The following is a 17,652-nucleotide window of genomic DNA, read 5'->3' on the forward strand; positions in this document are numbered from 1 at the left end:
GCTTCAAATCAATGAAAGGAATTTGTAATTTTGTCTTTTATGTTACTATTGCCATATTAAACATTGGATATAAAAAGCAAAGCTTCCTGTACAGGATAAACATGTTACATACTATTTAATTGTTTCATTAATTGATGTTGTTTTCTGTTATGTGGAGTAGAATGATCCTTTTATATATTTTCCTTAGAACTGAAGAATTAGAAGCTAAGAATGATATTATGAAAACATATTTGATTTTCTCTAGGCATTGATAGGTGGTGGAGAATATTGGTTACAGAGGTACTATCTAAATGTTGTTTACATGTCACGTGGCATGTTGCTCGCTAAAAACTAATCAGAGAAATTATTAGGAAGTCATTTTCAGTTGTTAACCATCACATTATGATTTATACAACAGAAAGAATCACAGAATTTATTTAGAAATGTACAGTTATACTTTATTTATGCATTTTGATTTGTTCCACAGCTAAAAGTTGAGCATGTTTGTTACAAGTTATGATTGTTCTTTTGCATCCCTTTTCTTGAGTCAGAAACAGTACATTTCATGTGACTGTAATGGAAAGATTAGACTTGACGCACTAAAATCATTTTTTTAAATTCTAAACAAATGCATGCAAAGACATAAGCAATTATTCCATACAACATTGACAAGGAAATGTTTGTTTCCTCTGATATTTTATAATCCAGGTAGAAATTAAATCACACTAATTAACTTAAAAGCAGTTAACACAGCATTTACTGCATGGCATAATTCTGGCTGGTTAGGGTCACCAAGAGATATATACCATGGATAATAATGTGGTTAGGCAGGAAATTCCAGAAAACTGGGCTACCAGACACCAGCATTTAAGAACATATCGCTTAAGTTAATAAGTAGAAAGTAAGCCCCTAAAGTTAGTGATACATGTTAAGTAATTTTTTCAATGAATGACCAGTTTGTATAAAGATCGTTAAAGATAACAATGTAGATAATAAGATTCCACTCCAGTGTGAACATAATTAGATTGTACCCCAAAACTATTTCACAAGTAAAACTAGATTGTACCCTGAAACTATTTCACCTATATAACTAGATTGTACCCTGAAACTATTTCACAAGTAAAACTAGATTGTACGCTGAAACTATTTCACCTATATAACTAGATTGTACCCCGAAACTACTTCACTAGTAAAACTAGATTGTACCCTGAAACTATTTCACCTATATAACTAGATTGTACCCTGAAACTATTTCACAAGTAAAACTAGATTGTACGCTGAAACTATTTCACCTATATAACTAGATTGTACCTAAAACTATTTCACCTATATAATTAGATTGTACCCAAAACTATTTCACCTATATAATTAGATTGTACCTAAAACTATTTCACCTATATAACTAGATTGTACCTAAAACTATTTCACCTATATAATTAGATTGTACCTAAAACTATTTCACCTATATAATTAGATTGTACCCAAAACTATTTCACCTATATAATTAGATTGTACCCAAAACTATTTCACCTATATAATTAGATTGTACCCAAAACTATTTCACCTATATAATTAGATTGTACCTAAAACTATTTCACCTATATAATTAGATTGTACCCAAAACTATTTCACCTATATAATTAGATTGTACCCAAAACTATTTCACCTATATAATTAGATTGTACCCAAAACTATTTCACCTATATAATTAGATTGTACCCAAAACTATTTCACCTATATAATTAGATTGTACCCAAAACTATTTCACCTATATAATTAGATTGTACCCAAAACTATTTCGCCAGTATAAATCAGTTGTACCTCTTAAACTTTTTCACAAGTATAACATGAATGTACTTTGAAAGTATTTTACCAATATACGTGCTGATTAAATCTGCTGTATTTTTGAGTTGTTTCTGACTTGTTAATGAGTTCTTTGTTGCCTGGTGTTGGATTGTTGAAGCATGCTGTTATTTGTATTACTCTATTATCTTACAGGCTTGCGAATGAAAAACTGGGAAACAAAATTAGGTATGGTGTGTGATATAACCCTTACTACTGACCACATTGTAACCAGTAATCCTTCATACTTCAAATTTGATTGAAAATTTAGTTCTAGTTTTGATATGATTTCATGAATAATTATGAGTTTGACAAAGTTTTATTAGCCAACTTAAATTTCATTCTCTCTTGCTAGTCCCATTTGTAGAACTTTTTGATATTTGGTAAGAAATGAATTCAGTGTTCTATTATCCAACTTCCTTCATTTGACAATTGTCATGATCGCACAAAAAATTACTTGCCAAGAATTAAGGCAAGGATGTTAAACAAACATTACGGTACAGCAAAGTTGATTGTCCCAAACTTGTGATGTGAAAGTTAGTAGACCTGAAAGAAAATTGGTATAAGTTTAACACATATTAACACTGAAACAAGAATGTTGGTCCTTCTGTCTCTTTCTATTTACTAATGATTGAAAATGAAATAAAAGTCAACATTTTCTCTATGAAGACTTTGTTCATAAGCATGTTTATAGTCATCTAATGCTCTGTAATAAGATTTCTGTCTATAAATCTGAATTGCTTTTGAATATGTTGAATACCATTGTGCACAAGATCATTTTATGTAAAGTCATTGCCTTACCCTTACCCTGTCTCTGTAAACTGTTCATAATTTGTATGTTTTCCTATAAGATATATATATATGTAATGCAGAGTAAGGCTAGCATTCAGCTTTTTATTATTGTCTGTCTCTGGTATATTAACATAGAATTGGCATGAAGCTATTGAAACAGAATACATGGAATGTGATATAAGATAGCAGTCAGCTTTCTGTATATGCAAACTCATTGATATTCTGCATTCTTCATTTGTTTATTTGTAAGTTTCTATCTATCAATATATATATGATTTTTCAATATTATTTTTCAGAGAACAAAGTAAAGCTATTATGACACTCACTGCAGAAAAAGAGTAAGTATCTTCTCTGTAAATAGAATTATTACATTTGTGAAAATAAAGTTAGGTAATCCATACAAATTAAACAGTTCACATAGAGATACAAAGTGACATGACTATACCCATTTTGTTACAGACAATTACTGGAACAGGTTGCTAAGCTACAGAAACAAATGAACAAGATGAAGATAGAGCTAGATGAAAGGAGAGACGACTCTGATAGATTCAAGGTCAGAGTTTGTGTGTAATTCTTTACAAAAAAATATTTTAAAAAATATGATGGGGTTCAAGGTCATCTTGAATTGATGTGTCATTCTTTACGAACCATTATCATAAAAGTAAGCTATGACTTAAAACATTAACATAAGACATAAGACATACAGTGTATATGGATATGGCTAAAATGAAAAAATCATAGACTGGCTTCATAAATTACATATGAAACGATAACCTATGTAAAATACAACATATATATATATATATTGATAAGAGATACGTGCAGAAAATCAAATGCATTGTTTGTACACTGTTATACTAACTGTCATACAGGCGCTGCAGAATCATTCATCACACCAACAGGTGCTACTGAACCAGCTCAGGAACAGATTGGAACAACATGAGTATGTATAACTATACACAGACTCAATTTTCGTAGATTTTCAAAAAAACTTTATGGTGGACTCTTGACTTCGTGGGTGGATATAGTTCAATAGATCTACTTCACACTAATTTTAACAATTTGTGGAATTTGTTGATTTAAAACACCCAACGAAATCAGCGAGTATAAATCCGCCTTTAAAAATTAACGATTTTATGGGAAATAATTCCATTTCTCAAGGTTTCAGGTGTAACAAGAAATCCACATTACCTCTAATACATTTAGATAGGCAATGATATACTGTATCTACATGTGAGTTCCAAGTCCTGTTCTCATAGAATTTCTGGAAATACTTTAATTTTACATTGTGGGACCCATTTTGTTTTTTGCAATAAAGTTAAAAAGAACTCATTAAGATAAACTGTAGATTTAGCACGGGGATGGTTATTACATATTAACTGATAAGTATATAAAAAAAGTATTGTATAAATACCTTAAATACGTGTTATCAGATTGCCTGTCTCATCTGTCTCAGTCCTTTACTTGTGACCCTCTTAGTTGATAATGATAATGTGACCCTTGACCTCTTTTGTCACACAGGTCTGACCAGGATCAGGAGGTTCAAGGCAAAATTGCCACAATAGAGGACCTGCACACTCGCCTTAAAGTCAACATAGATAACATCCAGCTTCTTAACCAACAGGTAAGGTCAAACTTGTACCTAGTCCTGTTAGTAAACCTGACAGTTTTAATTAGGATTAAAAAGAATGGAAGATTGAACACCTACATTTTGTCAGGTCTGTATGAGGTTTTTCAGTTGATTTTATATTTCAATAATAAACTTTAAACCTGTTGAATTTTTATCTACAGTTGGGTACACTACAGAAAGAGAATCACCGCCTGAGGAACGACCTTGAGAGAGAAATGGCAGCACGACAGACCCTCGAGTTACAGGTGGAGAGTAAGGAACAGACAATTGGCAGTCTTAAGTCGCAGCTGGAAGCCCGCAAACACTTACTCATTGAGCAAAGCTCTCCATATAAAGAGATGGAGAAACCAGTAAGTAATGCTAGGCTATTAGGAGTTTGGTGTGAGAAGATCCACATTTTGTAGTCCCTCATGGCTTCCATAGTTTTCTTGTGAATGTCTTTCAATGTTAGACAAATGCTGCCTTTGCCTGGTGCGTCATTGGTGAAAATCAATGTTCAATTTTATATCACTATTTAAACAGAACTCCCAAAAAAATTCTTTATCACTTTTCAAATATTTTTTACTCAGAAAATTTGAATTTAATCTATATTTTACAACTGCTGGATATGAACTAAGAATGGAAATGAGTTAGAAGCTTATATTTATTCCTCTCCTCAAATAATCAATATCTATTAAAGAGAATTTCATTGACTTTTGTGTGACTGTCTGTAACCATATAGTTCATCTAGTGCATGCTGCACATGATTGTCACGGTACAATGGTTAGTAGTGTGTGTGTGATGCCTCTGGTAGGTCTAGCTTGTTAGTGTGTCACATGACTTATTACAGGACAAAGTAGACATCAAGGATTTACAAATGGATAAGGAGCAGGTAACTCTAATTCTAGAAAAGTATTAATCACGGAAACGTAGCAGAATTAACACTCAGTCTAGAGAACTTACTAACTGCACCTGATACTTCCAGAGTTTTATATTCAGACCTTGAATTCTCATAAGTAAATGTTTAGCCAGTAATTAAGATGTTTTCAACAGACTAGAATTCACAGTACTGTATGAATGTACTTTGAAGAAAAGCTGTTTGTATGACTATTTCATGCATTATATAAATGTAACAAATTAGAATATAATTAGAGTATATATGATTATAACAAAAAGGTAAAACGTTCTGTAATATTGAACATTACAAATAATTACAGAAACCCTGATATTTAGTATTTCACAGTAGTCTACAGAATATTACCAGTATAGACTTTTACATCACTCTGTACTCTCTGTCTAGTAGTGTAGCTAGGTCATATACTCTACCAACCATGGTTCTCTGTTGTATGATGTTCAGTAGTGTATATAGATAACACCCTCTGGCTACCTTGGTTCTCTGTTGTAGGATGTCTAATAGTGTAGCTAGGTCATATATTCTACCTACCATGGTTCTCTGTTGTAGGATGTCTAATAGTGTATATAGATAACACCCTCTGGCTACCATGGTTCTCTGTTGTAGGATGTCTAATAGTGTAGCTAGGTCATATATTCTACCTACCATGGTTCTCTGTTGTAGGATGTCTAATAGTGTATATAGATAACACCCTCTGGCTACCATGGTTCTCTGTTGTAGGATGTCTAATAGTGTAGCTAGGTCATATATTCTACCTACCATGGTTCTCTGTTGTAGGATGTCTAATAGTGTATATAGATAACACCCTCTGGCTACCATGGTTCTCTGTTGTAGGATGTCTAATAGTGTATATAGATAACACACTCTGGCTACCATGGTTCTGTTGTAGGATGTCTAATAGTGTATATAGATAACACCCTCTGGCTACCATGGTTCTCTGTTGTAGGATGTCTAATAGTGTATATAGATAACACCCTCTGGCTACCATGGTTCTCTGTTGTAGGATGTCTAATAGTGTATATAGATAACACACTCTGGCTACCATGGTTCTCTGTTGTAGGATGTCTAATAGTGTATATAGATAACACCCTCTGGCTACCATGGTTCTCTGTTGTAGGATGTCTAATAGTGTATATAGATAACACCCTCTGGCTACCATGGTTCTCTGTTGTAGGATGTCTAATAGTGTATATAGATAACACCCTCTACCTACCATGGTTCTCTGTTGTAGGATGTCTAATAGTGTATATAGATAACACACTCTGGCTACCATGGTTCTCTGTTGTAGGATGTCTAATAGTGTATATAGATCACATACTCTGGCTACCTTGGTTCTCTGTTGTAGGATGTCTAATAGTGTATATAGAGAACACCCTCTGGCTACCATGGTTCTCTGTTGTATGATGTCTAATATTGTAGCTAGGTCACATGTTGTATCCACTTAGTGATGATTTCACAGTGACATAGTCGAAATTCTCACTGGGCCAGTGACATAAATCTTTATCTCATTATGATGTTATATAATTGACTTTATTATTATTCATTGTCCCATTGTGCATTTTTTGCACAATTTTCCCTCAATGTTTCCTTGTATGTGTTTTTCCCCACAATATTCCCTGTATGTATTTTTCCCCACAACATTCCCTAAGTGTGTTTTTCCACAATATTCCCTAAGTGTGTTTTTCCCACAGTTGTCCCTGCACATGTTTTCCCCACAATTGTCCCAGTACATGTTTTTCCCACATGTTTCCCTGTGTGTATTTCCCACAGTACTATTCTTGGATATTTCCCACAATCTTTTCTGTATGTATTTTTCTTGGTATTTTATGCAATAATCCTTGTATGTTATTTACTCAGAATTTTCCCTTTATGTATTTTTCCCACAATTTCCCCAGTTTTCCCTGTTTCTTCTGAATGTTATTTTGTTTCTTTATACAATTGACCAGATGTTATGTCCTACAATAGTTGTTAGTTCTTTTTACGTGCCAAACACCACCAAATGTCATATCTTATCATCTCCATCGTCAATATGGCTTAAACAATATTTAGAAGTGATGAATGCTGACAGGAGCATTTTTTGGAGACTCTTGAATAAAACAGAAACAAAAGCAAAACAAAAACAATTATCTTTTCAGTTTGCTAAATACCCTTTAAAGATTTTTTCACCTTCTCACATTTTGCTGGGGAAGGACCTCATAATCTAGAAACGAACTTTTGATTTTTTAAAACCACCATGGATTTCTCTCGTTTTTTTTCACAGACAGATATACAGTACAATCTAAGTCTGTGGTTTGACATATAGAAATAGTTGTGAGTGGTTTACTGTCCTTTGTCATGCCTCATTAAGTATAAACATAACGTTTTGAGATGTTGTTGTTTTACAGCGGAGGGCCTTTGGTAAGGGATTAGATGATGCAGGGATCTCAAACCCACAAGATCTAGACAAGAACTACTGGATACAACGAGTCGGAGAGGTAAGGTTCCCGCCAAATTCAGATTTTTCAAATTGTCAATAGGAAATTACAGCAAAGCTAGAATCAGGAAAACTTTGCAGATTTTTCAATACATATGTATTGTATTGATTGGATTACTACTTTTCACTGGCTGACTTTTCCATCAGCAATTTTATTATAGTACTACATATCTTAGAGACTTAAATCAGAGATTATCACCTGGTGAAATGCACCAAGGCCAGCAGTGGAGCAAACTTAGACACTTAAATCAGAGATTGTCACTTGGTAACATTTAGCAAGGCCAGCAGTAGGGCAAACTTTGAGACTTAAATCAGAGATTGTCACCCGTATAACACCTATCGGGGCCAGCAGTGGGGTAAATTTAGAGACTTAAATCAGAGATTGTCACTGGGTAACATTGAGCAAGGCCAGCAGTGGGGCAAACTTAGAGACTTAAACCAGAGATTGTAACTTGGGGTAAGATTATACAGGAGGGTTAAAGTAGAGATTGTCACTTGGTAACATGTATTTAGGATAGCAGTAGGGTAAAAGTAGAGATTGTCACGTGGTAACATGTACTTAGGATAGCAGTAGGGTAAAAGTAGAGATTGTCACTTGGTAACATGTACTTAGGGTAGCAGTAGGGCAAAAGTAGAGATTGTCACGTGGTAACATGTACTTAGGGTAGCAGTAGGGTAAAAGTAGAGATTGTCACGTGGTAACATGTACTTAGGGTAGCAGTAGGGTAAAAGTAGAGAATGTCATGTGGTAACATGTACTTACAGTAGCAGTAGGGTAAAAGTAGAGACTTTGATCAGTGATCGTTCATATTTCATAATAATAGCAAAAGCCATATAACATTTTTATACTAGAGGAAACCTCACTTAGATATTGACAACAAATCACTCTTAAAATCTAACAAGGACATAGCTCTAGAAGTAGGAGGTGATTAGCTAGTATATATTGATAAGAAAAAAATTGAAGTAGTTAGTGTGCGTTGTAGGTTATATAAGTATAAACGTTGATATACACCTGTATACCACTGTATGTATGTTTGTTTTGTTGTCACAGCAGTACCCCGCCACATACTAGGTTGGTTTTTCTCCCAGTAGTCTAGTGTGGAATGCGTTAGATGTAATAATGCAGATAGTTGCTTATACTCTAAATTGATTGATGACATCTGTTTGCTGTGTCAAGTTTTTTAAAAAGTGATTTTGTTTTGGTTACATGATGAGAAAAGTTTTGATTTCTGTTCTTCAATAGTAAGACATCAAATGTAACATCAGAGTTTATTATTTAACCTTTAACTAATGATTAACAGTTTGTGTTGTTGAAATCAAATGTTTAAAATAATAACATGATATTTCGAACAATGTTTAAATGTAAGAGAAAAGAGGCATGATTCATTCAGCGATAGCATGCTTACTATACCTCTTAACTTCACAAATGTATTGGTGTCGGTACAATAAAAAATGCACAAACTCTCCGAGATGCTTTCTGTAGATAGTCTTCATTATGTTGACAACTGAGAGTGCTTAAATTTATTGCCCAATTCTTACAAAAAAGATCACTTCATAAACACAACCGCTCATTTTGATTAACAGCTTACTTGGAGAATTGATAGATGGTTTGTGTTGAGCTAGAAGATTTCATTTGTAAAATGTGTGTTGGAAGGTATATTCGCTTGAGATTTCATTCAAATGTCTGGGTAGATAACTCAATATTTGTATATGTCAGGGTATATCAAGAAATTTTATTTATTAGTCAGGGTAGGTAACTCTTGAGATTTATATTTGTATGTCAGGGTAGATAAATCTTGAGATTTATTTGTATGTCAGGGTGTATATACTGAATGAATTAAGGAAAAGTACTACAAGATAAAGAACATTGTGCATATTGAAAATGGAACTCTCTCTTGCAATAAAAACTGATGCAATAATATCCTTTATTACATGTAGCTTTATTGTGACAAAGACATTACCAATCTGACCTCTGACCCCATGTTTTGTCTCTTTCCACAGCTTTCCATACAGCTACAGCAAAGCAGTGAGTATTGGTCTGACAAAGTTCGTGACCTCTCTGGCCAGCTAGGCAAGGCTCGGGCCATTCCAACGTAAAGTCAACTACAATGATTTAAAGTCAACTGTCCTTGCTGACTTATAGACTGTGTGTATGAGGAGGCTACATTCCTGTGATATGGGGGTGGCAGTGTTAATTGATACTCACTAGCCAATACAGGATCCTCTAGTCTACAAAACGTGAAATCTTGTAGACTAAGGTCAACATTTTGCCAGAACTCTTTCAAATGTACAACAAATTGTATGATTTTATTGTTAGATCTGCCGATGTCCGTCCATACAAGTGTGGTCTAGTGAACTATTAGCTCTGTTTTTACCTCTACTTTTAGTCAGTCTGTTTAGGGACCAGTCATTTACTGTACAAAAACTGTAGGTCATTACGTCTACCGAGCCAAAGCATGATAGGTTTGGTATATTTGTTATAATTATTGTATTTATATAAGCATGTCTGTTAAGTATGAAAGACAACAAAGAAATCATACCAAATATTCAAATATTTTAAAATCAATTTTCTAAATCATGTCCTAAGCTATTTGCACAGACAAATAAATGTAGAAATAAGCATAGAAGATGTAAATAATAAGTCAGTAATCAACTTTTCGTCCATGTGCTTGTGTGATTGTGATAGATGAAGTAGTAGAGATACAGTTCAGAATACACCGCCAGTATTTATATAGGCAGCCATCACAGGGCATAGGTGATATCCCATGATAGCATTCATATTGTGCTGAATCTTTATTTCTGTTCCTAGATTCTGTTCCACAAATTGGTTATTAGTCAGATTCCTTTATATGGTTTCCTATATAGTAATTTATGAAGTTGTTATTTGATTGTAGTTTTCTTTTTGTATTTGTCTTCTATACTACTGGTAGTATTGTCTATAGCCTGTGTAGTTGTGTAAAGGTGCATCAGGCACAAACTAGCGTCCATCATTCATTGGTCTGTGATAACACTTTACTGAATATTTGAGTTTTAATCACATTTTATTAAGATATTACTGTTAATAGCATTTATTTTGTAATCTTTGAAGATATAGATCTCAAATTCACAAATGTTGATCAAGGTCATATTGCATAAATCTAGGTCACAGCTTAAACAGTTTATTTCGACCAAGGTCATAACTTTTTGACCAAGGCCTTTTCATTTTGTGTTGACAAAGGTCACATTCTATTGAAAGGTCGCGCGCTGTTGTACAAAGTTGATCGACACTACTTTAGAAAGTTCCAGATTCCTTGATAGATCACTTAGCTGGCTATTTATTATTGTTTGTTAGTGGTAAGACAAGGCGATGTATTAAATCTACCTACTGTTATTACCAATCACAATTTTCTGACAAGATTCAGGCTTGCGCTGTAGTCACTAGTAGTGTGTGCTTTGTAATCAATTTTTAACATCGAAATGTTCACATGGAGAGTGAATCCATGAACTATGACCTATGCATCAATTTGTAATACAAGGTCAGACATAAGCTTTGCATGATATTGTGGAGAGAACATGGGAGGCGTATTGTGAAATCCATTCCCCTAGCAGCTGTGATGTCGCCTGACAAAGTGTAAAACATGGGAGATTGATGTATGACTATTTATATAAGATTTGTGATTGCCTGTCTCACATTGAAATTTATATCTATATACATTTTTTGTCATTTTACAATAAAATCCAGTCAGAACTGGTCATACAAATTTGAAGTGGTTGTCTTTATATTTTTGAGTACATGTATCAATTTTATTTTACTGCCATTAAGTATGATGTGTGCGAGGGAGAATGACTGCCATCCAGGAGGTTCAACTCACAATGTTCTATCAAGGAGTTCTAAATATAGATATATAAATAGAGGTCTCTGTTTAAAGGTCTCATGGAACAGATTTGTTACAAAATATAACCTAAATATCTGGTACAGGATTCTCAGTTTCTTTTTTGGATAACATCCCTGCATTTCAGGGTCATATGTAAGATGAATCAAATATATGAAAACATTTTATATGTTTTATAGTCTATAGTCATGACACTTGGCCTGTGGGTGTGTAGAGCAAAGGAATTTTTTCAGATATTTCATCATCACCAATTTTCATTATCATATCTTATAGTAGGCCTGGATCATTGATGTATGGCCTCAGCCATATAGTTAAAGCACTGATTTTGATAGATCCAAGTCACTGTTTAAAGTTACTGTTTTAGAATAAAAACGAATCTTGGATTGTATCTGTACTAATAGACTGAAGGACTCTCAAGTCAAAATGGAGTTTTCAAAGTATAGACAGGGACCAACCAACTTTGTAAAAGTACAAGAATAGTTCAACAAATACCTGTTGAGGAAGTTTTAATTAAAATTGATCTCGACCATTATGATGAATCTGGTTTGACTACATCTTTCAATAACATGTACAATGTACCTGTTATGAACATACTTGCCAACTTTTTGAAATTCTCATGGGGGAGAAAAGTACGTGAACGACATTTTCAACTCGGTCGCTCAGTTTCGCGTTATCAGGAATAACCACATCATCATGAATTTGCATAATCCAGTACTGTTTTATCCTGCAATAAGCTCATGCCATATAATAAGCCCATCCATGTCTTTTTCAGATATTTCAAAATTCACTGCCCTACATAAACTATCCCTGCATTCTGCAACAAGCTCACCCCCACATATTGTTCAATATCACTAAACACCGGCTTCCTGGGCTTATTGCAGAGTAAATACAGTAAACGTTCCAATCAAAGCATTTGAGATCACTCCAGTATAGACCTACAGAAATAACAACATTTGATGTTTTAGCTATTTGTTTCATTTAACAAATTTGATCAATTCTTCTACAACAGAATTGAGAAATTAATGTGATTTATTTGCATCAAATGTTTCTTTCTGATGGAAAATTTAAAATAACCAGACAAGTGCAATTGGTTTTTAAGTTTTTAATAATCAAATCTTGCATTGATATTGGATGCTTTTTTATAGAAATAAATTATATCAAAATAGAGATCTCACTCTGGCTCTGAACACAATTCCCTAAAGAAAAAAAAATAACAACAACTACACAATATAATCTTGCATCCAAACCATTAGAAACATGTCACTAATTTAAATAATTTAATTTTATCGCATAGAAACTCGGTCTAATCTCTGAAGATAGAGGGGGAACATGACAGTTCCTTATTGTAGCTAACACATGCAGACTTCGCGGTCGCTAAAGTCGTTGTCGATGGCTTATAGTTGTAGCAGTCCTCATCCCTGTTCAGCTTGCAGGTCAGTAAAGCTGACAAAGTTGACTGGTCTAAGTGATCGTTAGTCCGTTTGTACCTTCCGTAGCACTGAAAACACTCGTTCACAGTCAGCGTTGCTGTTCGGCAGGGTACACAGTGATGTGGCCATTTTGTACAAAATGGGGAATCGCATGGACATGAACACTTTGTAAGAGAAAGGGAAAAAACGCTCCACGGGATGATATATTATCTTGGATTTTGCCCGTTTAAGTTGCCATTGGTATTTTCCAGAAAGTACTTTTTCCAATGGCCCCATGTGCTAGTTAGATTTTGAGACAAAAGGAAATAGACTGACCAATGGCGATTGTTTTTTTTTTTTATTTTTTTTTAACTTCTCGCCGAAAGGACATTCTCCTACTGAAACAGGTCAGACGATCATCGAGACTGCCATTTTGGATTTTATATTTCATGGTCATTTTCACGATGTATTTGTAAGGAATTACTGGGCGGATCTTTATCAAACTTCGTATGTAGCTTTCCTATATGTTCAACGAAGGTACCGTTTAATTCCTTCACACACCGATATAGCAATTAACTTCAAAGAAAAAAAAGAAGAGATGGAACTTGTATATATAGAATCTATCCAAATGATCATGTAATGGCGAGTGTCAATGTCCATTGTTTCCGTTGATGGCACTAAATGACGAAATGTGTGGAAGTGTTGCCTTTTAAGAGAGGTTATTCTCAGGAAAATGTTACATGTGGTATTGTAGTGTTGAAAGTGATGAAGAGAAATAACCAAATATGGACAGAAATATTAAAAGTTGAGGACGCAAAAATTTCTAAACAGTAGAGCGTGACGATGGAATCGCGTCTAAGTAAACAGTGGGTGTGTTCGTCTGTACCACTGTGCTAAATCAGATATAGGGAACACACACACACCTCCTCCTCCCTTAAACTTTAACTCTATACTGAAGTTTCTGATCTTTTTTTACGGGCAGATGAAAGAATGTCAAAATGCGTAAAATTTAAATTTGCATCGTGTTCCCCGATATAAACCCATTATCAGAAGGGTAACATATATGTCCGTCAGTAAATGTCGCGCATTGCTCGCGTTACCATCACGTGCTGTGAGCCACAGAAACGGCAAAATATCCACGAAAGCAAAACATGTAGAAATGGTAAACATTACCGCGGACTTTGATATATCGAAGTCTGTGATATTATCATTAGATGACCTTGTTATGATATCCTGAGTCGTTAAATAATTGGATTAGCGTGCAACATGGTGTCTGTCATTGGCTGTAACGTTGATTGATGAAAAGGGGAAACCTGCACTGACTGAACTTTACACTGACGTAGGCATACGCTAAAATTAGCTTTCTCATAGGATGGATTCACGCCCACTGATTGGCCGTAAGAGTGGACGTAAAACCTGTTAAATAAATAAATCGGGTATATCCTACATTTTTGAAGTTTAATTGGTGTTTTAATCGAAACCATGTCAGCTCATTGTGTACGTACACGTGTTTGTATCATATACAACAATTTCATGAAGATCGAGCCTTAGTCTGCCCATGGACGTGTAATATTATCTGTATTGTAAGTCCCTGATCTGTCCCTTATTAAACCCCCTTGGAAAAAGCTTCAGACACCTATGGATCCGAAGATCATGGTCATAGCAATTTTGTGTTAAGGCTTTGAATGAGAAGACCATGGTGCGAAAATACGACAACGCGACATATAATTCCTTTTCGGATCACTGATTAAAAGCGAGCTAAGGGGTGTAACTCTTCATGACTTAGTGTCTTCTGAGATGGCGTTAGAATCGTTCTGAACACCCAGAGTTACTTCCCTTAGTTTCACTCAAAAGCCATGAATGATTTGGTATGTATTGTTCTTCTCGTAAGTTATCTTGCGCAACAAACATTTTGAAATACTTGTAAACACAAAGGATTGGGTCTTTTTGTAAAGAGATAAACAAAAGTAAAGTTATAGTATATAGAATTATATCTACAACAGAAGTCAAAATATTTTATTTCCAACATACATAGCTGCATTGGATACATCTCAAGTGGTCTTCTCTTCTGAAAGGCCGAAATGCCGTAAAAGTGGACGTAAAACAATTGAAATAAATAAGTATCTTCCATTGGAGCTGGCGAAAATTACGGACAATCATTCAAAATATTGATGATGATCTAAAGACAAAGAACTGGGTAGAATACGATAACTGGAAGTTATATCAGAGCATGTGGAAACAAATAAAATATAGTGTAACCTCTCTAACGTTAAAATGTGAAATCTCATTAACGTTAAAAGTGTAACCTTAGTAACGTTAAAAAGTGTAACCTCAGTAACGGTAAAGAGTGTAACCTTAGTAACGTTAAAAAGTGTAACTTTATTAACCTTAAAAAGTGTAACCTCAGTGACGTTAAAAAGTGTAGCCTCAGTGACGTTAAAAAGTGTAACATCAGTGACGTTAAAAAGTGTAACCTTAGCGACGTTAAGAAGTGTCGCCTCTGTAACGCTAAAAAGTGTAACCATAGCTACGTTAAAAAGTGTAACCTTAGCGACGTTAAAAAGTGTAACCTTAGTAACGTTAAAAAGTGTAACTTTATTAACCTTAAAAAGTGTAACCTCAGTGACGTTAAAAAGTGTAGCCTCAGTGACGTTAAAAAGTGTAACATCAGTGACGTTAAAAAGTGTAACATCAGTGACGTTAAAAAGTGTAACATCAGTAACGGTAAAGAGTGTAACCTTAGTAACGTTAAAAAGTGTAACTTTATTAACCTTAAAAAGTGTAACCTCAGTGACGTTAAAAAGTGTAGCCTCAGTGACGTTAAAAAGTGTAACATCAGTGACGTTAAAAAGTGTAACCTTAGCGACGTTAAGAAGTGTAGCCTCTGTAACGCTAAAAAGTGTAACCATAGCTACGTTAAAAAGTGTAACCTTAGCGACGTTAAAAAGTGTAACCTTAGTAACGTTTAAAAGTGTAACTTTATTAACCTTAAAAAGTGTAACCTCAGTGACGTTAAAAAGTGTAGCCTCAGTGACGTTAAAAAGTGTAACATCAGTGACGTTAAAAAGTGTAACATCAGTGACGTTAAAAAGTGTAACATCAGTGACGTTAAAAAGTGTAACATCAGTGACGTTAAAAAGTGTAACATCAGTGACGTTAAGAAGTGTAGCCTCTGTAACGCTAAAAAGTGTAACCATAGCGACGTTAAAAAGTGTAACCTTAGCGACGTTAAAAAGTATTACCTTGGTAACGTTAAAAAGTGTTACCTCAGTGAAAGTAATAGCGAGCTTAGACAGTGCTGGCGAGCTGATGCCATTGATAGTAGTGGCGAGTTAATGCTATTGACAGTATTTGCGAGGTAAATCCTATCGCCAGCACTGGCGATATTAAGACTATGACAGTTCTGGTGATATTAGGGCTATTGACATTAATGGAGATATTAAGACTATGACAGTATTGGTGATATTCGGGCTATTGACGTTAATGGCGATCTATAGACTATGACAGTACTGGTGATATTCGGGCTATTGACATTAATGGCGATCTATAGACTATGACAGTACTGGCGATATTCTGGCTATTGACATTAATGGCGATCTATAGACTATGACAGTACTGGCGATATTCGGGTTATTGACATTAATGGCGTTCTATAGATTATGACAGTACTGGCGATATTCGGGCTATTGACATTAATGGCGTTCTATAGACTATGGCAGTCCTGGTGATATTCGGGCTATTGACATTAATGGCGATCTATAGACTATGACAGTACTGGTGATATTCTGGCTATTGACATTAATGGCGTTCTATAGACTATGACAGTACTGGCGATATTCTGGCTATTGACATTAATGGCGTTATATAGACTATGACAGTACTGGCGATATTCTGGCTATTGACATTAATGGCGATCTATAGACTATGACAGTACTGGCGATATTCGGGCTATTGACATTAATGGCGATCTATAGACTATGACAGTACTGGCGATATTCGGGCTATTGACATTAATGGCGTTATATAGACTATGACAGTACTGGCGATATTCTGGCTATTGACATTAATGGCGATCTATAGACTATGACAGTACTGGTGATATTCGGGCTATTGACATTAATGGCGATCTATAGACTATGACAGTACTGGTGATATTCTGGCTATTGACATTAATGGCGATCTATAGACTATGACAGTACTGGTGATATTCGGGCTATTGACATTAATGGCGATCTATAGACTATGACAGTACTGGTGATATTCGGGCTATTGACAGTACTTGTTACATTTAAGCCATCTCACAGTCTTTGAAATATTGATCCCTTTTCCATGTAAAACCCCGATATGGTCGTTCTTACCGTTGGCTACAATAGTCTGGCTGATTAGATACAATGTATATGGTTTTTTTGTTAAGTGGATAATTAATAGGTGTACCTAGTGTTTACCAAAGCACAATGAGAGCTCGGACTTAACTACTATGTCCATTTTATTATATTAAGAACTGAACATTTACATCTAAAAGCTGTCATATATAAATCATATTCATATCAGATATTAATGTGACGGTCTCCATCGGCCATCTGATAATTGTTTAGTTGAATATTCTATGCTAGAACACCTATTTAGGGCAAAGCTCGCTGTCGACCATCCGTGCGGCGGTGTCATGACGTCAACCCGACCGTAGAGTGATCTTTGACCTGGTCGTCGTCCTGAGGTGCATTCACCTACCAAAGGGTTTGTTTACACAAACAAATTTCTTGTTT

The 17,652-nt window shown here is 34.8% G+C and overlaps 1 protein-coding gene across 1 annotated transcript in view; it reads left to right on the top strand.

The window, feature by feature from the left end:
* LOC132556585 (early endosome antigen 1-like) overlaps window positions 1–11,350 on the top strand; it is an 84,112-nt gene extending 72,762 nt beyond the window's left edge. Inside the window, exons 48-54 of the mRNA XM_060221004.1 lie at window positions 2,910–2,951; window positions 3,073–3,166; window positions 3,486–3,556; window positions 4,135–4,237; window positions 4,405–4,593; window positions 7,520–7,609; window positions 9,610–11,350. Coding sequence (XP_060076987.1) covers window positions 2,910–2,951; window positions 3,073–3,166; window positions 3,486–3,556; window positions 4,135–4,237; window positions 4,405–4,593; window positions 7,520–7,609; window positions 9,610–9,705 — 685 coding nt within the window. The 3' untranslated portion in view covers window positions 9,706–11,350. The remainder of the gene's footprint in view (window positions 1–2,909; window positions 2,952–3,072; window positions 3,167–3,485; window positions 3,557–4,134; window positions 4,238–4,404; window positions 4,594–7,519; window positions 7,610–9,609) is intronic.
* The last annotated feature ends 6,302 nt before the right edge of the window (window positions 11,351–17,652 follow it).

Source organism: Ylistrum balloti, unplaced genomic scaffold (genome assembly GCF_031769215.1).
Source record: "Ylistrum balloti isolate Yb309-2 unplaced genomic scaffold, AGI_CSIRO_Ybal_v1 Utg370580, whole genome shotgun sequence".
Taxonomy (NCBI): Eukaryota; Metazoa; Mollusca; class Bivalvia; order Pectinida; family Pectinidae; genus Ylistrum; species Ylistrum balloti.